The sequence below is a fragment of the Montipora foliosa genome, chromosome 3 (assembly GCF_036669935.1).
Source record: "Montipora foliosa isolate CH-2021 chromosome 3, ASM3666993v2, whole genome shotgun sequence".
Classification (NCBI taxonomy): domain Eukaryota; kingdom Metazoa; phylum Cnidaria; class Anthozoa; order Scleractinia; family Acroporidae; genus Montipora; species Montipora foliosa.
Window position 1 is genome coordinate 37,136,893 of NC_090871.1, and position 24,000 is coordinate 37,160,892.

The 24,000-nt window shown below is 39.6% G+C and overlaps 1 protein-coding gene across 2 annotated transcripts in view; it reads right to left on the reverse strand.

Moving 5' to 3' along the window:
• Positions 1–2,958: 2,958 nt before the first annotated feature.
• Positions 2,959–24,000, reverse strand: part of LOC137997389 (von Willebrand factor A domain-containing protein 7-like) — a 32,936-nt gene continuing 11,894 nt past the window's right edge. The window contains exons 3-11 of one of the 2 annotated variants that reach the window (XM_068843351.1): positions 21,131–21,238; positions 19,068–19,516; positions 18,132–18,276; positions 15,810–16,034; positions 14,901–15,481; positions 11,491–11,668; positions 10,252–10,862; positions 7,865–8,203; positions 2,959–3,819 (exon numbers count right to left, since the gene is read on the reverse strand). In XM_068843351.1, the coding sequence (XP_068699452.1) occupies positions 3,391–3,819; positions 7,865–8,203; positions 10,252–10,862; positions 11,491–11,668; positions 14,901–15,481; positions 15,810–16,034; positions 18,132–18,276; positions 19,068–19,516; positions 21,131–21,238 (3,065 nt within the window). In that variant the 3' untranslated portion in view covers positions 2,959–3,390. Of the gene's footprint in view, positions 3,820–7,864; positions 8,204–10,251; positions 10,866–11,490; positions 11,669–14,900; positions 15,482–15,809; positions 16,035–18,131; positions 18,277–19,067; positions 19,517–21,130; positions 21,239–24,000 lie in introns of both variants that reach the window. The other variant, XM_068843350.1, reaches the window with a different exon arrangement.

Sequence of the window (24,000 nt, forward strand, 5' to 3'; positions counted from 1 at the left end):
GTATGCGGTATTGTCCTGGGAGTGGGCAAGTGTTATTGTCCGCGTTAGGCGTGTTAGAGGTGTGCCAAGATTCTAGAAATTTCATGATGCGGAATTTCCTTTGTCCATGATCGACGCACTGTTGAAGTCAATGACGTGGTTGTAAGACCAAGCATGAGCCTTTGGCCTGGCCCTGTCTTCACATTCCTGATATGTTCTTTTTTCGTCGTGGCAAAGGATCTGGCTGTTTTGCTAATATAATTCCAAGAGAAACTGCCACAGGGGATTTTGTAGGCAACATCGGGTTGTGAAGCTAATGGGGGTCGTGACTTAGGAATCGGAAATTCTTGTTGGAGCGTTTTTAATGGCCTATTAACAACGTTAATATCGTGTTTTTTTTTTTTTAACAAGCGTCTTAAGAAAAGGCATACAACTCCTTTGCGTCCCTTCCGTACTTCAAAGGTGTCACCGAACCCTTAACACGTTTGTTAAAAAAAACACGATGTTAACGTTGTTAACAGGCCATTAAAACGCTCCAACAAGTGAAATTTAGCCCTTCTCTTACCAGCTACACCGGTAACCAGCTGCAAAGTTTCGAAATTAACAGTTTTAACTTGCGAATAATGCGGTGACCTCTCTCTAGGTAGCTAACATGAAGACCGAGAAGCTATCAGTCAATTAAAAGAGAAAAAATTGACATCCGTGGATGATGCATGCTACAAAGAACAGCTGAAAGAAACTGAGAAATTTGGGGCATTTCCAACATACCGCTGCTGAGAGTTCTGTACTGACACTTTCATCATGCTGTCAATAGTCGAGATTAGAGTAAATATCCTTTATGTTGACACTCATCCCGGCCTTGATGTAAAATATATATCACTTATTAACCGGGAGTGAGGTCATTACAGGGAAATCTTAGACCGAGGTCTTGATGTATTGACCAAGCGATATTGACGTGAATACATCAAGGCCGAGGTCTGAGATTTCCATGTATTGACCGAACGGACGAGGTTAATAAGTTATTTATTATATGGATTTGTCTTTGCTCAGTTTTGGCCTGTTCTTCGTCCTTTGGATAATAAAACTCGCTCTCGCTGTGGCTCATACTAAAGAAGTATCTGTATGCTAGTTTTTCTTTCAGTTATTAAAGATATAGTTGTACTTTGTCCATATTTTTTGTTGTTTTCGCCCACGTGCTCGTAGCTTTTACTCTCAACTCAAAAGAGCCGTCGAGCCGAGAAAAATTTTCATAATGCCCGATCATTACAAGAAAATCTTGCCCGCTCAGCCGCCAATCAGAGCACGCCTACTATTGTAGCCACATAATAATGCTAAAGATTGAAAGCCGTGTACGTTGCGAGTGGTCTCACTAGTTTGCTGAGACATGTCGTTTCCAGAGGACTGAATCCAGCATTGCTCTTGTATTTGCGTCATTTGCCATTCACTCAGAACATGGCCTTGAGTTTCTGAATCGGTGAACGACATTAAATGTTCACACCGAAGGCCAAACACAGCACCCATCGCTTTAGTTGCTCCACTGCATGTTATAAATCCGGGATTTTCATCTAGTTCTGTAAGAGACCGGTTTAGGCAGCGCGCGCATCATATTTTTGACAAGGCGAAGGTCAAAATGGAGACTTCAGTACAACAATCAATATGGCGCTAGGAGTACGATCGAGACTTGGCCTACGTTTGAAACTGGCTCCAAGCAACGGCTTGCGCATACTCAATAAAGACTTGACACGATTTCTGCAGAGTCCTTTCTTTCTTAAGAAAGGCTCTGCTGGCAGGGTAATTCTGCAGATGAATACAATGTATTTCCTTAAACGGAATAAGAGATAAAAAAAAACCACTCTTTTGGGGCAGCATGTGGGCTCTTACGAGACAAGTGCTATGGCGTTTCCTCCTTTTCCGAGAAGATTAAAAGGTCTCATTGTCTTGCGATGCATTGTTATATAAACAACTCACAAATATGTAGCGAACGAGGTCACTGGAAATTCAATTCAGTCGCCACACCCTCCCTTTTTCTCTCTGTCGAGGACTTTCCCATACCTTAAGGCAATAATGTAGAGAGAGGGCTAATGCACCATTTACTGATATCATTTAAAAGGCAGCACTTTCTTCTGAGAGATAGATGACTACGTGCCAAGTGTTGGCGCGGCCTGTAATTCGACCCTCGACCTCCCACCGCGCACCGGTGACTCAGTTGGTTGAGCACGGGCTGTCACGCGGGAGGTCGTGAGTTTAACTCCGGCCTGACCAACACTCAGGGTCTTAAAATAACTGTAAATAACTGAGGAGAAAGTGCTGCCTTTGTGATTACATTTGCAAATGGTTAGACTCTTTAGTCTTCTCGGATAAGGACGATAAGCCTGAGGTCCCGTCTCACAACCCTTCAATGACTTCAATGTTCATAATCCTGTGGGACGTAAAAGAACCCGCACACTTGTTGCAAAGAGTAGGGCATGTAGTTCCCGGCGTTGTGGTCTGTCTTCTGTGATGTATCATGGTTGGGAGGGCAAATGCTCGGAGATATTAGCTACACCAAGCTACTCTAAAAATCCGAGGGTAAATAAAGATATATGATATGATGATGTAAATTGGATGTGTTACTTTGGTTTGCACTCAGAATTTTGTCATTTACACTGCATCAATTAAAAAGGTCAATTTTGGGCCAAGGGGTGGGGCGAAAAACTATGGGCAAAATCTTCATTTGCCGAAGCTTTTAAGAAGGGTTTTTCTTCCCTCCCAGCTGTAAACTTTCGCCACTTCTGGTTTTCGTCTCGTCCAGGCTTGCTACTCTTGGCTCTCCGAAGATGTTGCAGAGCAAGAATATAGGCGGATTGCCTGTGTTCGTCTTGTCAAGTTATATGCAGTCGTTTGTCTATCATGATTGAGCAGTTGCTGTGAGTCTCGTTTTAAACCGAGCCAGAGAAAAGCCGGAAAATTATATAAAATAAAGCAAAATCAACACGTTATCGTTTCATACATCGACTAGTTTTATTGTTTTATTTACCAATATCTTTGCTAAAATACAATTTAAAGTCAGATAATTTAGTCTTAAAATTTGCAAAAGCGCGGGTATTCAAATATATCTTCAACTCTTTACGACATGGTGGCGTGAACGTTCAGGTGTCCAGGGGTCAGAACATTCCGCTGTAACCTCAAGTAAGCATTTCAGCCGGAAGTCGGCTAATTTCTCACAGTCACGCTTACAATTCAAATAGTTTTGTATTCTTTGTTTGGTTAATTTAATATACTGCTTTTTGCTTGTTCACGAATTTTAAGTCACGGTGAGGATTATTTTAGTAGAGGACAAGGTAAACTTTTCAGTTAATCGGCCTTCATTATCTCAAACTACTGCAACTATCATGGTCCTTTTGAATACAAATAATTTAAGTAACTGATACATCAAACCAATTCTGGTTTGTTAACGGTTTCTTCTTGGTCTTTTTCTAATGGAATGTTGGATTTTGTGTTTTTCCATACAGTCCAAGAGCCTCGTTTTTTCAAAAATAAACACATCAAGAACAATATCAAAATAAGTAACAATATACAACCAATTGCTATTCCAATAATTTTAAACAGTTCTTTGCTTTGTTCCTTTTCCTTTATTTCATCTGGTATGAATGAAGCTTCCACGATGTCGAGATCAAGGGTCAATACACAAGTTTCCGTGCTGCCCCCTGCAGAAGCCATCGCTGTCACATTCACTTTCATGTTACCTGGCTCCAATTCAGGAGAGGACTTCACTGTCAGCTGTCCTGATAATGTCATATTTCCTTTTATAAAGGCCGATTCTGGAGTCACATGAGATGTTATAGAATCGGGGCTTGAAATCTGGTGAAAAGGAAATATTTGTAGATTTAGAACATTAAAAATGAAATCTTACCTTCGTCATTTTTTGTGATCACCTAATTCATTGCGTTGTGTTCTTTCCTTTGATTGACCGGGAGCCCATAGCAGGACAAAATGTGTCTGTTCCTGTTCGAGGGCTCAGTTTTGTTGACATCTTCCGTCGTAACTGCTGCAAGACAAGTCGAGCTTCGCACTTTTTGGAAGTGGTAATGAATAAAAATGGTGATGTAAAGCAATGCTGCTTGTTACATTCCTTATCTTATAATTCAGCGAGTCTTTGAAGTCACTTCTCTATTCAATTCAAGCAAGATTTTGAAATTAGTAATACCGGCCGGTCTATTCGAAAGAAAAGTGTTACTACTGCCACCAAACGACGACGGAACCAACAAACTCAACCCACCCTGTGTCGCCAAGTCTGGTAATGAAACCCTGGCCACATACGTACATACATATTTAATAATCCTAGCACTATGATTTAGGAGACCATACAGGATGTTAAGAAACGGTCAGCTTACGCGTAGTAAAGGAAGTAGGACAAAAAGAAAATCTGGCTAATTCGTAGGCTAAAATATATCAACAAGCAGTCCAAGTTTGGAGTACCACAAGGCGCCATTCTCAGTCCGATGCTGTTCAATCCCTACGTCACTGATCTCCAAGATAACCTCCTTGCTACAGTTAGCAGCTTCCAATTGTATGCAGACCACACCACCATTTACAGCAGCTGCCCAGAACCAAGCATCACGTGAATACAGCCCTAGGGAACCTCAGCAGCTGGTCGGACCAGTGCAGTCTTGCCCTGAGCTCTTCGAAGATGAAGACGATGTTAGTAACAACGCAGCAGATATCCCGTAGGCACTCTCTTGATGCTTTTCCACTTGGCCTGAAGATATCCGATGCCCCTCTAGAGCGCCAGGCAGTCCCTAAGCTTTTGGGGGTCCACTTGGACTCTCATGTGAAGTGGGATCACCATATTAACTCCGGACACTAAGGAAACTTAAAAATTTTACTGACTTTAAGCTCCGAAAATATTTAGTAGAAACACTCATTTTATCTAAATTAAGGGTGTGTTCGATTGAACCTATTCCGGAATAAGAATACGTGGAGTGATAATTTAAAACTGTATGTTTGGCGTTTTGAAGCAACGAGGATAATGAAGATATGTTTAAAATAGCATTTTAGCAGGTGTTTGACAGTTCTGATGTGAATCTCCTTAACAACGAAGGATTTCTAACTTCTATTCCAGGTATTCGTATTCCGGAATGCGGTCAATCGAACGCACCCTAAGTTATTGATATTTTATCCGCTTCCTAAATTCGTTCTTGTAAGGTTGCAACGTTTACTTAACAAATAAAGAAGCCTTGACTGTGCTCTGTTCTGTTGTAAAGCACGCAGGAAGCGGCTAGAGCATGAAAGAAGTGTAGGGGGAAACACGAGCCGATAGGCGAGTGTTTCTCCCTACTTCTTGAGTGCTCTAGCCGCTTCCTAAGTGCTTTACAACAGAACAGAGCACAGTCAAGGCTTCTTTATTTGTTTTATGATAAAAAACAAGTAATTTTCTTCAAAAATTCTACTTTATTTTCAAAGCGCGCGCTGCTTGTGGCGAACTGAGATGTCGTCAGCACAGTGCTTTATACTCTGATAAAGCACGCTACTTTGGACCAATCAGAGCGCTTGTAAGAATGTTTAAGATTATTTGATTGGTTAATGAAACAAAGGCTTGTCAAAACATCAATCAACTGGAAAGTGGCTTGACAGAAATCACACAAAATTCGAATTTATGGAAAAACAAGTGTCTCAATGTTCGGTTTCAGTCCGTAAAAAACAGCAAAAAAGAGGATCTAAATGATTAAGTTCAGTGAAAACCGGCCGAATTGTTGCCCATGAAAACCTGCACGTTTCCGACATGACAACTGGAAAACAAACTCTTCATTGCTTGCGGCTGGAATCTGAAAACCTGTTGGGAATTTTGTAAATGAAGAACTCCAGCGTGAGGACTTTCTGAGCTTGAAAGAACTGCTGGACCGGGCGACGGTTGAGGTCTTCCATCCAAAGCACTTGACAGAATATCTGAGCAAGCCTTTAACTGACAGCTTCAATAATACCCAAGGTAAAATTCGGAAATTCATCTGCCATTTCTGCGAATGATGGCGTGGGCTTTCGTTTGTTCCGTGCTTTGTACTCTCATAAAGCACGCTGTTTAAACCAATGAGAGCGCGCGTTATATAGAAACTTTATTATAAAATTTGCTATGGCTAGTTTTGTAACTACTAAGTATGTTAATAGGGTCTCTACAATCTTAGACTTAAATGGCTTCCTGTAACTGAACTTAGGGACTAATCCTTGTTAAAACTAACTTACAAATCACTTTATAGCACCTCTTGGCCTTCTTATCTAAACTTAGAAACCGTTAAAACAACTAGATGCCCTAGATCTAACTCAGCAACCAGATTAGTGGTTCCCATCTACTTGCGGTACTTTTTTAACATTCAGCAGCTATACTTTTTAATTCTCAACCCGCTCATGTAAGAAACTGTTCCGATTTTCGCCTTTTTTGCACCCATTGCAAGGAACACTTAAAAGCACGCGCACGCGCGACGCAGTAAGCTATACATAAATGGAATCTGAAAAGTTGCTTTCCAGCCTCAGTGCCTATCCTTCTTTCAGCGCTTGCGAAATACCGTCCTGTTTCTCGCGTTTTGCACCTTATGTAAGGAAAATTTAATTAAGCACCCGCCACGCTGCGTGATATATGAAAATTTATTAATAGTTAATCATTCTTCTTCTTCTTATTATTATTATTATTATGATTATGATTATGATTATGCTGATTATTATTATTACACACAAGGACCTAAATGTACACTAAATACAAGAGTTGAAGGTTTAAAAAAAGGCACAATATCGCCTTACAGCTGGTAGTGCATATCTTTGAAAGGCAACAGTTGACTCAGCTTAATGGCGAGCAGCGGGAAACTGTTCCATAACGGGATAGTACGAGGAAAAAGGAAAAACCTGTACGCATTACTATGGGTAAGAACTAAACTTGTATATGGATGGTTAGAACGAGTGCTGGTATAAACTAAATCAACAGCTGCAGGAAAAATTCTTTACAGCTTTGTTTATCAGAGTTGCAGCGCTAATGTGACGACGGACTACAAGGGTGTGCAACCAATACAAGCGACTGCTGCTGCATGGAGGTGACACTAGAGGACCTAGAGTAATCGGAGCAGACGAATCTTATAGTGCGTCGTTGAAAAGCTTCCAGAGCATTAATTTAATGTGTTGTTTTTCGAAAGGTCTTACAAGAGAATTGTACCGGCGCTTGGGTCTTCGCATGCTGGCTTCATTGAAAAAAATGCCACATTTGTGAGAGCCCTATCCCCGTACCAATTGACAAATATATTTGAATGGGCTTCAAGTTTTGTCTAACCGGCAGCGGTTGTTTGAGACAAAGTTTTCATGTCCGAGGTGAAAACAGAATTTTTGAATCATAGCGGCACTTTTTTAATCAGTACCACCATGGTAGACTAATTTTACGCTTGATCTTAAAGACAACAATTAGCAAAATTGCAAAAAAGTACCAAACCTAAACACCCAAAGGCAGCTGAACACTGATAACGGAAGGGTGTTTGGCCGTTGCCAACTCGAGAAAAATAATGAAGTTTATATTAGCTGACGAGTAGGATTGCATTGCCTGAAAGAGAACGTAACCCTCCTATTGTTTATGTGCTAATGAGACTCACTAGCCTCGCTCTCAAGCAACATTTCTGTTATATTTTGTTCATGCAAACGAGGCTAGTGAGGCTAATTAGCACATAAACAATAAAAAAAAGAATATTTTTTTGGCTGCCATTTATGCATTCGGTCTATGATTATAAATACTCTTGAACAAGCCATTTTGACCTGAAAATATTAAACATATATAAGAAAGTAATTAAATTGTAGACGAGTTCGTTTGGTTTATCTGTTATTTACTATGGGCTCAATACTTGTTATATTTCTCAAATTCTGTTCAATTTGACCCTACCTTAAAGAAGAAATGTTGATCTCTGCCAATATTTATCACAGTAAAGTTTACTGTCACCGTTGAGCCAGGTTTGATTGCAAGTTTCCTGTTGGGTACAGAGCTCCTCAATGCTTGTTGATCTTTCTCAGTTTCTCTCTGGATGATTCGGATCTTCAGATTGAGTAGTTTGATTTCCTTGTCTCCCTCGCCTTTTCGTGGCATAGCACTAAGAACTATTGTTCCTTCAATGTTACGATTTCGCTTTGCTGTCATTTCCAGCTCGACCGACATCTTTTCCCCGGTGTTAAGATGCACAGCGTTCAATGCAAACTGCGTGTCAACAAACACTGATGGTGAGACCTGGAAGTAAAAATAGCAGATAATTGTATTTGAATAACTTGATTAATGAATCCCTCCCTTGTTCTCCAAATTACTTTCAAGCTTGTTCCCAGCTTTTTGATCCCTAAAATTGTTTAAAATCGTTTTTTTTCCCGTGTTCCCTAAAATATTTTGACACTGGTCCCCAGTTCAAATTAGCCATCTTCCCTTGTTACCCAAAACCCCTTGGAGGATCTCGTTACTTAGTTTGCCTTGAGCCGGAGGAAAACGAAATGATTGTTCCATGTCCGGGTGATATTCGGTTGCGAGTAAACAGCAGTACATAAGACCGATGTGAAATTACGGAAGAACGGAATGCAATAACCATCCTTCCTTTGATAATAGCCATAGTTGAAACCATAACCCCCTGTAATAGCATGGCAATATGATTCATTTACAAGCGACTGTCGAACGCACTTCAATAATCCGCCACTTTTTACTTCTAGTTTAAATTAATTTGTTAAGGAGCTGTGTCATGCCAAATTCAGCGACTGGAAACTGGCAACCAGATCAAGCGAAACGTAAAAATAACTAATTGAAACATTGAAGGAGGGTTTGAATAATACAGCAAATACTAAAGAATGCAGGGATGGGTAACTTGCAGATATATCCGAATGAAGTCCTCAGAGACCTGAGCCACGGAAGTCAGTTCGGTATCACTGGAGTTTGAATTTCATTTGCTGGAGTCATTGTTTGTACTGAGTGAGCGACATTTGTTCTGCTCTCTGTTTGAATTTTCTTTCTCATTTTCGGAAGTTGTTCAGGAAGTATTGATTTTATACCAGACAGACAACCTATGGCTGAAATGATTTTGTATCTTATAAAGCTTACGTCGGGGTCGAACGTTCCTGGTATTGACCAAAATGAGCAAGCTGTTTGTGTACGTGACTCGATTGCAACGGTTACAGCAGAGTCTTTATGGACAACTGATTTGCCACAAATTTTATAGTATCGAACAAAATAATCGTATTTCGTCTTCATATTGTTATAAAAAAAACAAAGGTCCAGGCCATTTTACAAGAACGAAGAATCAAAGACAATAAAAGTACTTTAGCGATATCTGTCTTGTATTTAAATCTCTGGTTTTCCTCCCTCAGTAAAATCGACTCCCAGCCTATTCCATCTGGTTGTGGTGCTGTGCTCCAAGATCCTGCATGGGTCGTGTTCAGGGGCCGAGTGCCTAGACGGCTGCACAGCTCCTTCGGTCCGACCTCGTGAAGGACGGTGCCTACTATTGTTATTGCGCACACGTTCTGTGCATCTCGAGATACTCGGATTTCCTAGAGAAGGTGCTTATTAATACAGGGATATTTTTGCGCGGCTCAAAACTATGCGGAGAACTTGAAGCAGACGTTAGCAAGTGCTCTTGGTATCCAAAAAGAAAATTGGGGGTAACCATGCATTTTTCAGAGATAATTAACCTTCAATTTGGAAAAGAAAGCCATACATTTGTATTTTAAAGCTTTTTACAAATATTGTTGATTAATTATCTTCGAAAAATGCGTGGTTACCCTCAGTTTTCTTTTTGTATTTCAATAACACTTGTTAAAATCTGGTTTTCCCGCATATTCAGTAAACCGCGTAAAAATACCTTTGAATTAGTAGGCACCGTCCTTAAGTTGCTCCCTTAGCAATTCAGAATCTTGGTACCTCTTAGGGCTTCTTTTCAAAATTTCCGACGAGCACCCACGTCCTTTTGATATGGGTTAGGATTAGGGTTAGCGACGAGCTTTGCTTTAATATATACATTTCTATTCTTTACTCCAACTTCTCTTCCGTTCGCTTGTACGAAAGAACACAAATTGTCGCTTATTTTCTCCCGAGTGGCTACATCAAACAGAATAAAAACATAGACAAACGGGCGCAAAGCATGCCGTTCGACAGAGAGTCTTTAAGACAAAAAGAAATAAAAAACAAATGAATGGAAAGCTGTTATCAATTTTTTCGCTTAATGTTAATGAGAGTTAATTGAAAATTCCCATGTTTATCCGACCAACTGAGACATATTTATTTGACCACCTTCACCTTACCTTCAAATCAAATGTGCCTGCGATACCATGGTTTGTCAGCGTAAGTCGCGTGTTTTCCGACATGCCATACGGAATGACAACAACTTCGACATTCAGATGGGCAGTGATGTTCCATTCCAATGGAGAATCTATTGTCTTTATGGTACCGACAGTTACACTAATTACCATTAACTTTACGTGTGAATTATTGGCTGTTTCTGTGTGCGGTATTGCTATCAATTCAAGGCTTGTCTTTTGGGACCCAGTCGCTTTCAGCCCTGTCAGCACCAATTGACCTTGTGCAGATTCTTTATGGTCCAACTTTACATTTAAAGGTGAAGCGTATCCCATGAAGTGTATATTCTCTGATATCTGAAGGGTGAACTGTACTTTGGTACCTCTATTTGTAACAGAAATTTGCACTTTCGTTGTCTCTCCTAGCTTAATGTCGAGTTCAGACGAGTAAGTTTGAGCTTCAATGTTTATGACTGGTGTAACGGTGCTTATGTCACAGAACACTGTATTGCCAAAACGGTCAACTGCGATTATTCTAGCTGATGGGTGACAACACGTCGATGTGTAGATAGCTTTAACGCCGGACGAATTTCTCATACCTGTTGGCAACGGTGAAACTGCTGACAAAGAAGAACACACTCATAAATATTATTTTTTCACTCAGTACCTCCCTTGAACGCAAACTAGAGTCCGGTCATTTATTTCACGTTGTTGGTATGTTAATCGAAGTACTTGAAAATGGCAAATGGAGATTTTGATGAGAAGTAAAGATTGGTAGGAAGTAGATTGGAGTACATTTCATTTTAAAGGATTTTATTTGTGCATTGACATAGTCAGCTACTTTGTCGAATAACTAAATCAATAGTACATAGCGTTAATGATGTGAGATTGTCACTGCATTCGACAACGCCAGTGATCTTGTAAATCGGTCCCGTGAAGACACATGCACTGATGGGACTAACTCCAGGAATTTCCCCGGTCTCACTTCACTTACTTGAGGTAAGCTGTAGACCTCGATGTTTTTTTTTCTTTTACTTTTAGAACCATCTTTTTTTCCGAATTGCTGGCTCGCTGCTGGCTTGAAGTTACTTCTTTAGCTTGCTGATTTAAATTGTCCTGAATACTTCTGAGCCCACAATGCCCTTCTCATCTTTTAACATTTTAACTGAAGGTACAAATATATCTCTATCATGTCTATCATGGCCACAAGGAAATCAGCTGCGTTGGTTGCTCTCATGTTTTTACCTTTCAGTTGACCATGCTCTGGATACTTTGCTCTCATTGTTAAAAGTCCATGTTCCTTCTGCAACAATGTGATGTTTGAGGTCCACGTCATATATGAGCAGTTTGGTAGATAATATATCGCATCGCATTTTTCTGTTAGATTGGCAGCCTCACACCTTGGTGGAAACAGCTCACTGTTCTGGAAAAACAAAGGATCAAAGTATAGCGAATTTTTGTTTGATCGATCGATTGATGAATAATGTTAGGAGAGAACTTAGTTGTTGGGACTCTCCTTACAAAAACGTATTGCTTGACTGTCTTAATTTACATTGCTAAGATGGAATCCTTGACGGGGACTCACTGTACCTATGTTAATCCTCACTTTAAAGTGATCTTAAATGCATAAATTAGTTTCCATTCATTGTATCAAATCAAATGTAGAACAAACTACCATCCCCAAAACGTTGTACTTCTCTTCTTAAAATGTATATGAGAGATTTTCTTTTCTTTACTCAAGTGAAACGTCATGGATTTTTGAGATAAAAACAAGCAAGAAGAATTCCTTGCCGATTTTTATTCATCGCAGTTTCCAACGGGAAAACAGAACTACCTTTTCAGACGTTCCGCCGCTTTCGGGAATTTTCCAGTGGAACGAACCAAAAAGTCGTGTTCCATTTACAAATGAACCGGAATTTCCGGAATTTTTTATAAATGGTAAACCTGGTAGCTCCTACAATGGAAGGAGCAGGCCATGGGATCGAGCTCAAATGCTGCACATTTCTCATCATCCCCAGAGTTGTTCAGTCCGGAAACAAAACACTACTTATTTTTGAAATAGCTTCTTGTTTGTAAATAATTGTTGCATAAATTAAATTTGGTCAAGAACGTAAAAATCCACCCTTATTGTTGGTTTCCCAAATGAACTTCACTTTATACTAGAAATGACTAAACAAATATTTGTTGACGTGCAAAACTATGGCTATCTATTTTAACCATTTGCAAGAAATAACACTTGAAATACAAAATGGCTAAAAATATCAACCCACATATGCAAATTAGTTGAGGTCGAATGTTACGCAAAACGATTCGAACACGATCAATCCACAAAGACTGAAAAATCTCACAAAAACCTTTTCCAGACGAAACTTTTATTGAAACAAAAAACCATATGAGTGCAAACAAGCAACTCACTCCGTGTCAAAAACCACAGGCAACTAATTTCCTACCAGTGTTCAGGATCAAACCCTTTACCTTGATTAATGAAGCAAAAAATGGGCAACAAGCTTTTTTTTCAAATAATTCTTGACTAACAAGAATTAGTCAAATTTCCAATACCTGAAGACTGTGCAGAGTTGAGTGCAAATAAATATAAAAACTTAAATAGCCAGACAACAGAGATCCGACTTTAGTAAACACAGATCCAATCAAGGTGTTCGATTCCTTCTCTGAGTTTGTTAAACCCATATCCAACCAGAAAAAGATTTGGTTTCAGTGTTGTACATAACATCACAGTTTGCAAAATACTAGGAATACAGCTCACTTCGATATCCGACGGCTCGAAGGGGAAACGATGCAATTGTTGTCGAAGTCCATTATTCGTCGCTTTCAAAATTCCAGGTATTCATTTTTCACCGCTGGTGTTGTTTATCGAATCGACGTTCCATTATTCAGCTCCAAAAGGTTATATTTTGTTTAAAGATCCAATAAAACACCATTTGCGTTACATCGGCTTCGCCGCCATTGCAAGTTGATTAAATATTCTGTTGTGTGTACCGGATAAAATCTAAGCCTTTCTTAAACCACCTGAAACCTTCCAAAAGATACGCGAAGAATGCTCTAGGAACAAAAATCAATACTTAGCAGGGGAGAAACCGGAAAGAACCTATTGGCAACTTTCCGATTTCCGAAACAGGAAAAAACGCTTTTTAATCAAATTTGTTTATCATCTGATGCTGTACAAGAACACCAAATCTCTGGTTAGATCTCCCGATGGTGAGGTCAGTGTTCTGCCTGGTGACACACTAACCCCCTACTTCTTCGTCATCACTCTGGACTTCGTATTGAGAACGTTTCTCGACAAATTCTCGGATTTAGGCCCTACCTTATCTGAAAAAGCAATCAAAAAGGCTTCCTGCAAAAAAGATAACTGATATTGATTATGCTGACGACCTCGCTCTCACTACCGATACCATCGCGAATGCACAAATTCTCTTTCACAGACTGGAGGACGCAGCCAAAGATGTTGGGCTTTAATGCCTCAAGACCCAACATTTAAGCTTCAATCAACAAGGCACCATACAAACGATTTCGAATGAACCAATCAAAGCGGTTGATGATTTTACATATCTGGGAAGTGAAATTAACTCTACTGAGAAGAATTTTAAGGTACGCATAGAAAGCTACTGATTTTTCGATTGGATCGCCAAATATGGCAACCCAGTCATAAAAATAAATCTCTGATATACACTGTCAAACAATCTCGTCCCCAGAGTCTGCATTTCTTTTTGGTCAGCACCAAGAACACGGCTCTAGCCACTTCCAATTTATGCGCATTCGTAGTGAAGGTCCATTTTTGTAACCGTTGATAACCACTGTTGTTTCAAATTTCTGAGCGTGCGTAGACGAGCCGGAGGTACGTGATTTACAGACTTCCTGACTTGGAAAAGGGCCAGAGTCCGTCTTTTTGGTGCTGACCAAAAGAATAGCGGACTCTGCGGACGAGATGGACCGTTTTAAAATGAAAACGAAACTGATGTGAATTTGAAAATAGGTGATGACTAATGGCCTATTTGTAATAATAGTTAGCATTAAGTGCTCACTCTTTAGCCTAGAGTCAGTGACTCATATATATTTTTAGGTTATTTAAAGTGTACTTAACGGTTTTGCATTCATCGGATATCAAGTTATTAGTAATTTTTGCACGAGACTCGGTTAATGAGGATTGTCGACGTCAGTGCCGAAATTTGGCGACGTGTTCGAATGAACCGATTGAGTAGAACGGCGAGTTGACCCAATAAAACTTGAATTTGTCGGACCAAATATTTACAAGTCGCATCTTATCCAAGGCTTCATGTACAGACCTCGTGTACCTGCCAAGCTGATTAGCTTTGTTTCGGGACACCAAAAGGGTTCAATGTTTGAACCAATGTTTGTTCTTTTTTTAAACTTTAGTTTGATGTTTTGTCTCCAAAATATGGTTCGGCACTATTCAGCTCTTTGCTGTTCTAACGCAGGGATCAGCACTTCGCAAGAAATTTACCTAGTGAGTGTTTGTTACTTTGAAATCCTGATGGACGAGTTCGAGGTTGGCAAAATCTTAGATATGTACATGCCCTTTCTTAATAATCATTTCATAACACAGTTATGAATTTATCAGTTATTTTTTAATACACAGTTATTTTTTAATCAAAAAGAAAACAAGTCTCCCTTACCTGTCCTGCGACGCTAACATAGAACATCATGTAATTGGATGGTTGTTGACTGTTTTCCGGTATCGCATAGACTGTAACAGTGCTGGTGTCCCCAGGAGTTGCATTACTTGGTGCCCGCATTATCAAATTAACCACAACAGTCTCATTCTTGGCAACAGTGTGGTTACCAGGATTCACGGACTGAACATATCCCAGGTCATCTATTGCATTTAATTTGAAGGACGTTGATGATCCCGCATTCCTTATATTTAAAGGTATTTTACGAGAAACACCTGGGAAAATTCGGCTGACATTATTCACCAGTTGATAATCAAAGCTTAGCTCAACAGTCTCCATTTTGATTTCTGTTGGTTTTGTTCTTCGAACTATTTTCCCTTCATTTGTCCTTGCAGTAAGTTGGAAACGAAACCTTTGAGCAGTGGGGCTAAACAAGACATAATGTGAACTTCGGTGTATTCCTTGACCTTTCTTGACTGGAAAAGACTCGAGAACTGTCCCATTTGTATCGACTAACGACAGAGATCTCACCTCATTCAGCAGATGTGGCTTTGTGAATGCGATGTTTAATATCATTGTCTGACCTGCAGATAAGAGAAAAATTACTCCAAATCTTTGAAGTTTCTGGGGATAATTTTTTTTAATGAAAATGTTATCGACTTTGAGTGAAATGGTAAAAGGAATCCTGGTTGTCGTCAGTCTTAAAATCTCATTCTATAATTATAAGGGCCCACTGCACTCTAATTGATAGAGGCGAATCAAAGTCTAATTTGGGAAAATAAGTGTTTCATAATTCATGTCAAAGACTATTACAATCAATTTGCGAGATGATTTTCCTTACTTAATTCTAATTTGATATGTTAACAAAGTTATCGTTTCCTTTATTTTAAGTATGTAAAATTTCCATGATACCTATAACAGGTTCGCCAAGAAGAGACCTTGTGGTACCAGTGTCAGTATTTTCGACCAAAGACAGCTGATAAGTGAAGTCCAGTGCACTGCGGCCAGTTACTTGAAGAGTGTAGGGCCCAGTACAGCGCACACGGATTTCTAACCGTCCTCCCTCAAACCTGCCAGTCTCAGTCACGTGTACACGATTAAGGTCTTTCATCATATTTATCGTTATTGGTTTGTTTTCTAAAAGATAAGGAAAAATGAAAAACGTTTTTTAATCAAATTTGTTTATCATCTGATGCTGATGCTGATGCTGATGATCTGATGCTGTACAAGAACATCAAATCTCTGGTTAGATTTCCCGATGGTGAGGTGTTCTGCCTGGTGACACACTAGCCCCCTACTTCTGCGTCATCACTCTGGACTTCGTATTGAGAACGTCTCTTGGCAAGTTCTCAGATTTAGGCTTTACCTTATCTGAAAGGCATTCAAAAAGACATCCTCCAAAAAAGATATTGACTAAGCTGACGACCTCGCTCTCACTGCCGAAACCACTGCGAATGCACAAACTCTTACACAGACTAGAGGACGCTGTCAAAGATGTTGGGCTTTATGTTTATGCCTCCAAGACCCAACATTTAAGCTTCAATTAACAAGGCACCATACAAACCATTTCGAATAAACCAATCAAGGCGCATTGCAGCAGTTAAAATTTATACTCATTTCATTTACATTCTAGAAATGAACATATCACAAAAACTGTATAAAATGTCTGTACAAATGATTTCCATATGTCAAAGTAGGTAAGATTTGAATTCTTACAAAAAGTCTTTAAATTTAGACTTTACAAACATTTCATGAACCCTGTAAATGGTCCAGATTTTCCAGTGGGCGCTTGATGATTTTACATATCTGGCATGATTCAATATTCAAGATTAAAATTTTATTATTATGCACTATTTCGGGAAATACATAATGGACAAAACATAAAAAGAAAGAAGGAACAAAAGACTAATTATATGTGAGTGAGAAACGTGGAAAAGTGCGCAGTGGCCGTAGTAGCAAAAGCTTTCGAGATGGTTACTACTACAGGAATTAGATGAAAGGAAAAGGGGCACCCAACGTCAATTTTCGGAAAATATCTGTTCGGAAGACGATTTCAGATCTAGAATTTTCGGAACATTTGTTGTAAAATTTCTTGCTTGCCTGCCTGTCCTAGGATTTTCGAACATCTGAAAGATGGTATAATTGTCCATTTTAAACGGATTTTTACCCTAAAAAGCTCACCTAGAATTTTCGGGAGCCCTTTTTCTGGCTGAAATCTTCGAAAAGGTAAGCTTTGATCCCTATAATTTTCGGATCACTAGACTTTCAGCTAGGAAATCCGAACAGATGAAAAATTTTTAGGGGATAAAAATATGCCTATATCTACCGTTTAAATGCTAAAATACGTTTAACAATGCTATGTCTAAGTGACTTTAAACTATATTCTCGTTGGGTGCCCCTGACTTATCGGAAATTACATATATGAAATTAACTCTATTGAGAAGGATGTTAAGATTCGCATTGCGAAAGCCTGGTCAGCTCTATATAAGCTGGACACTGTCTGGAAATCAGATTTATCTCAAAACTTGAAACGATTTTTTTTTTCGTAACACTGTAGCGTCTGTCCTGATGTATGCTGCTACAACGTGGACTCTTGAGTGTAAACTTGATGGCATCTACACTTGCATGCTAAGAGCCATTCTTAATATTTCATGGAGATCGCACCCCACTAAATTACTGCTTTAGGGATCAACCCCAGACATTTCAACTATAATACGTGAGCGAAGAATGCGATTTGCCGGACATTGCTGGCGAGCCAAACAAGAAATGGCTAGCGACCTTTTACTCTGGTTCATGGCAACACTCCAGTCGGGCGTCCAGCCACCACATCCATCGCCCAATTAAGTAGAGAAACTAGATACCTCCCCGAAGACCTCCCAAACCTGTTGCTGGATCATAATGGTTGGCGTGGTAGAATTAATGTCCGAGCTCGCTCGACCAGATGACGATGATGATGTTTATCATCTGATATGGTAAAAAACAAATCATCGAGTGAAGGGATTTCATATCAGGGGCCTGCTCAAATTACTCATTTGTAGCATCATTCTTCTCTCCCTTCTCTCGTCAAGATTTTAATTTAGGTCTTCTTTAACTGATAAGTTATTTTATCACCAATGTTAATTGAGTGTCAAACATAAGTTAGACATGTTACAAATACAGTGTGATTTTGAAACCTTTTAACGGGCGTTGAAATAGTTGCATTACGATTTCTGAGCTCTTTAACAGTAAACTTGCCTGATGGATTAAACAGTACAATGTCTGGATTTCCTTCAGACGAAAGCACTATAAGAACATTCTTGAGAGTGTTGTCTGCCTCAATGAAATATGAAACATCTTCTACTTCTTGCTTAAGGTCACTTCTCACGTCTAACAAAATAACCTGAAGTCAGTTACAAACTCAATTAGTGAAACGTTCTTTTCAAAAAAAGAATCCAAGAAATCGATCACCTGAGAGCATTGACCGGACTAAGCCCAATCAATTACTCATATCCTACAAATAAAGCGCAAAAGGCATTATTGGCCGAGTTGAGACTATTTTGTTCAGTATAAAGTAGTTTCATATAAAGTTCCATAACAGTTCACAAACAAACTTGATCCTAACCATTTAGTAAATCTCTTGATCGTAAAGGCTACGGCCCGCTTCTGTAGAGTTCCGTGCCTTGAATTATATACGGATCGATTAAACGTCCAATGCCGCCTTAATTTCGGGTCTGTTCGAAAGCGACTAAAATTTGTAGTTTTTCACCACTTGTCCGTGACGCCTTATCAAAAGCCACAGATTGTATAAGTGCAACTTATATGGGGTTTGTATTTGAATATTTCACTTCTTGTACTTTTTATTTCGTGTCATTAAGTTTTTTTTCCTCCGAGTTTGTCCCGGCATTTAGTGTACGTTCTATTATTAAACTGACTTGCGACAAGTCGCCAACACAAAATACCATGCAAACAAAATAAGCAAAAACTTTGGCCGACAGTGAAATCAACTAACCAATGAGAACACAAAGAAGATTCATTCAACGCAAGCAGGGGGAACAGCATGCTACAAGAAATTATTTTGAGTTTCACTCCTGATTGGGTAAAAAAAAAGGGGGCGAAATGTTGTCAAGATGTTTATTCGTGGTATCCACTGTAATCAGCTTTAAAGTGCACTATGGCAGAAGAATTTCATACCTCAGTAACAAGATCATCATCTTCGGCTGACATTTGTGAGGCTATAATATCCACCACTACAGACACTTTACTTTTCTGGGTAATAAGAACTTGTCCCCCAGTGGCTGCCGCTAAGCTTTTGTATAGCTCCTGTGATCCCAGCTGACTAGTATCACGTGGTAATCGCACTGATCTGCGTTTTCGTCTGTAGGAGCACTGCCCAGTTAATATAAAATGAAGTTGAACTCTCTTCTGTTTGGCTAATATAAGAACCACCGGTGCTAGGTGCGAATCTTTAGCGTCAGCATCAGAGAAGTAATAAATGACAGAATCTTGGACACTGTGAAGAAGTGCTCGATACAATCCCGTCATGCCTAGTTCAGGGCAGTCTTTTCCTGCATGCGCTTTTAGAGAATTCACAGCTTTAATCACTTCATCCGGGTTACTTGTAACCGTCACTGGACCAACCTCTGTATGGAGAGATCAATAAAAAATAGAGGACACAAAGCAAGTCTGAAATGTGAATTTAATAGACCTTTATCGTCCTCACTAAAAATTCCTGTTTTTCTTTCCTTTATTCTTACTTTCTTTTTTTATACGGAAGATAGAAGTGATCCTTGCATTTAACTGGACAATTTAAGCAATTTCTACTTTATAGACACCTGAAATATTCAGGCTGCTTCAACGATGCCGCTGCAATGCTCTACCAACCTACAATCGGTGTCAAAATTGTTGAGACACTTTAGAGTCGATTTCAAGCTCGGTGCGAAAACGGCCTCCTTCCCCGCACCCCCGGGACAATGTTGTATTCTTTTCTGTTTCCTACGAGCCTTGTCAACCGCGGTACAACATTGATTTGATTAAGGTGGAGGGGGGGGGGGGGGGGGGAAGGGAGGGGTATCCCAGAAAATAATTATTTGGACAAGTTGTCTTTGCAGGTTTGTCTGTTGGCAACTGTCTCAACTAATTTTGTCACCGATTGTAGCTATGAAGCCACTCGTGTAAGAGCAGGTCAATTTGTTTGGCTAATATGTTCCTGTGAAAGGAGTAATGAATGAAAGAAATGTATGTTTAAAGTGCAGGTTATAGATAGAGTGATCCTCGGCCCACTTAACTCCACAGTTGATGGAGCGCTGCGTCGGCATCGCAGAGCTCATGGGTTCGAATCCCATTGAAGCCGACTGAAATTTTCATGTAATTGCTTGAACTGTCAAATGTCAACTGTCAACTGCAAGGATCACTTTTATCTTCAGTTTATAACCTGCACTTCAAACATACATTTATTTCTTTTTTTTTTGTGATATCCTTATTTCTCATTTTTTTATTCCTTCCTTTCTTCCATTTTTATCTAAATTTCGTCGCATTTTCACGATTTCCCACTTTAAACTGAATCGCTGTTAACTGACGGCAGGAAAGTACCTTGAACGTTCCAAAAATTCGTTTCGATAGCGATCTTGAACGGACCGTTAGAAAGGAAGAGTTTCAGCGAAACTAAACTTTGATTTTTCCTTAGACACGTAAATATGGCCTCCCAGACCGCGTTATGTGAAAACGAGATGACTAAAAATCATCTTAACAATCTTTATCCCATACAGGGCAAAATTACTGAATGCTGATTGGCTGAGACGGAGGGTATTTTTTTCTTAATCACGAGGGCACTTTTGGTAATCCAAGAGGCCATGATTACTTGGTCCTGATTGGTTAACAATTGCTTATCCAGAGTTTCTTCCAGATTTTGACTCTAATATAACTGTTTTTTGTCAACATATAAAATACATCTTAAGGGTATTTCTGTTGACACTAATGATTTATTGAATTGAACTTCAACCGTTGAAAGCGTGTCAGGTTGATTGTCATTTGTCGCGGCATTGAACGAGCATCCCTTAATAATTTTGCCCATTATGTGATAAACATGTAATCGCAATGTACCCTTGTGCAATTAAGGATTAATTTCACTTGTATTTCTAAGTTTTATAAATTGCCCTCGAATTTTGCGAAACTTTGAAAATACACGTGAAACTAATCCTTAATTGCCTTCTAGCCCATGCGATTACATATACTAATAGCTAATTATTTGCACTTACCTGGGTCGTTAAATGGCACTAGAATGTACATGAAGCCAGTGTTGAATATCGAATCATTGTACTTTCGCACAAAAGATTTTGACAGTTCTCTCACTGCTTTGATTTCTTCTGTTAGAAATAAAACACATTTAACTCATTTCAGTCGGTCTATAACAAAAAAACATTGGAAATACTATAACCTCTTGTAATTACTAACCGAGCGCGAGTGCCGTGCTGGGGAATATTGGCCCGAGGCAAGAGATTATGGCCGAGGTCATGTCCGCCCAAAACCGACCGAAAATAGAACTTTGAAAGGTAACCATTTGCATGTAAAACTAAAGTCCGCTTGCTATAATTGTACTGCTGTGATCAAAATAATTAAATTCGCTATTTGTGTTTCGCTCAACTTGAATTTCCAGGGAGAGAGAAAAAATACGGAAACCGACCGTTTCCATGGAGGTGGTTTGTGCCAAAAACCAGCCAATCAGAGTGTTCCATTTAGCCTGAGAATTGCTTGGCATACTGCTTGGCATATAATAATGTTTTATATTTCGCCAAAACAAAGAAAATAATATATTTTCATAATATTCGCCCACTGTCATTTTTAAACTTCTTGCGCTCCGCTTTTTTGCTGGCCTTTATTATTCGATGGATTTTCTTGTATTGACGAATTGAGGGAACCGATAAGATCCAAAATGGCCGCCTCCCAAGAAACGTGAATTAAAAAACAGAGGACAATCTCTGAAATTTACTCTCTGTCTTCGAAGACGTCCTCCTGATGCAAACCCCGGGAATTTGAACTTGTGAAGATTGGATCGTTCAAATTCCCGCCCCCTCGGGCCAAAATGGTATTCAAATGACCTACCATATCGTCGGATTTGTCTGTCATACCCTACTAAAGAACAATCGTCGTCGACTCGTCGGCTCTTCCCATTGACGAGTAAAATCGTCTGGCGTTAGACAGAGTAAAATCTATAAGTGTCAATTTGCATTTTTGGCGGTGAAAGGGTTAATTCCTTTTTTGTAAGCCAATCGCCCACAAATGCTATATCTCTTCCTTTTAACTCTTCCAACTTGTCCAAACTCGTGTTTTATAGCTGTTAGCGACTTCGTCGCCCGAAAAAAAAATCATTTGGTTCAAATTCTCCACTCCCCGGGCACAGAAGATAGTAAAATGCTCCGGGTTTTCCCCGGAAAGGGGGGGGGGGGGGGGGGGGGGTGTTGAAGTTTCGATTTGATCGGCGCATAACTAACCGAGTTCGAGGGCCGCACTGTATGTTAATGCTCACGCTTTCCAGTTCAATGTATTCGTAAATTACAGTGTTGCTTGAAAAGGTCAAGTTACTAAGATGTTTTTTAGATCTCTATATCTCTGAATCAAGCAAAAAGAACAAACATTGGTAAAATACACTATTATAGCTCTCGTTTTATCTAAAATACATAAATTAAAGCAGTTGTAAACAGTATCGGCAGTTTTTTTCACTACAACTGAAGCAAAAGCTGAATTTCAGTGGGAGTCAGCATACTGTAATGATTCGATAGGGGAGAAAGTCAGCAACAAAAACTCGTCAAATACAACTATATTCAGTATAAGATAGCGGACTCTACCGAATGCCATCAACCATTTTCCTCACACGTGATATTAAACGCCACTTCCGCAATACGACACATAGATCACACTTCTTAACAAGAACACAAGAACTATTGATACAGCAGCATGGTCGTTAAGCTGTTTAATATCTCGCTGCTGCCTGAACTTTCTTAGACGGCATGCCTACCTACTATCTAGCATAGCCATGCTCGACCACGGTACTGACATATTTTAAGAGTTTCTTTGAAGCCTCCAACCTCGCTTTTATACAAAGGCCTGGTAACTGAGCACAGAACTGTTGACGAAACCAATATTTTTTTATAATTCATTCGCCTCACGAGTTAAGCTAACTTATTCTCAAGAAATAAGATAAGTAAAACATTTGCTCAATTGCCTATTTTGCTTATGGCAAGTTCCTAGCGGTTGATGGGTAGTTCCAGTCTTTTGTTGGAGTATACGGACAAAAATGTAACTTCAAATGAACTGCCAAAAAGCTGTTAGCTACCTACACAGGACTGGGATCATCTGGGATTGACTAGAAACTTAGTATCATTAGCAAAATAGGGTATTGATGCTTGTATTTATCATGTCTTACTTAATGTGTCGGTAGATTGTTGTACTTATTTCTGAGCACTATTCATAACACTCGTAATGAGATGCGAGGTTAAAATACCTCAAAGACAAGGATTAATGATTAAGAAAATAACACAAACAGCGGTGATAAACATTGTATTCCAACGCATTTTTACCACCGCTGTTTGTGTTATTTTCTTAATCAAGCTACGATGGCCTAAGAATAAGGATTAATGAGCTACATGTCTCGTCCCCTGTCTGATTTTAACAAGTACGAGGCTATGGATATGTTTGAGTTGCTTCAAAACACGTCGCATGCATGATAATAAACATCAGATGGAGGGCTTTACAAAGTAGCCTATCAAACAGTGCATGAAAGGATGCCGTTATCTCCCTAAAGATCAATTTCGAAGTCTGCTCCTTCATCTGATTGGTGGCAAAGATCATGAGAAGGTCCTTCACATTGTCTCTAAAGTAGAAAAGCATTACCGCTGGGATGGCCGTGGGAAATCTGGAGCGACGCCGTATGAACGCAACACGGAGCAGGCCCCAAGAGTCCGTTGTTTTTACTGCCATAAGTTCGGCCACATTAGGGCCCACTGTTTGCAAAGGAAGAAAGATATGCTGGGGAAGGCTGGAAAGGGACAAGAAAGTCACCCTCTTCAAAAGTGATAAATCTGAGAGTGAGAAGGAGGAGTGACGCACACTTTCTGATGGCTTGACCTCT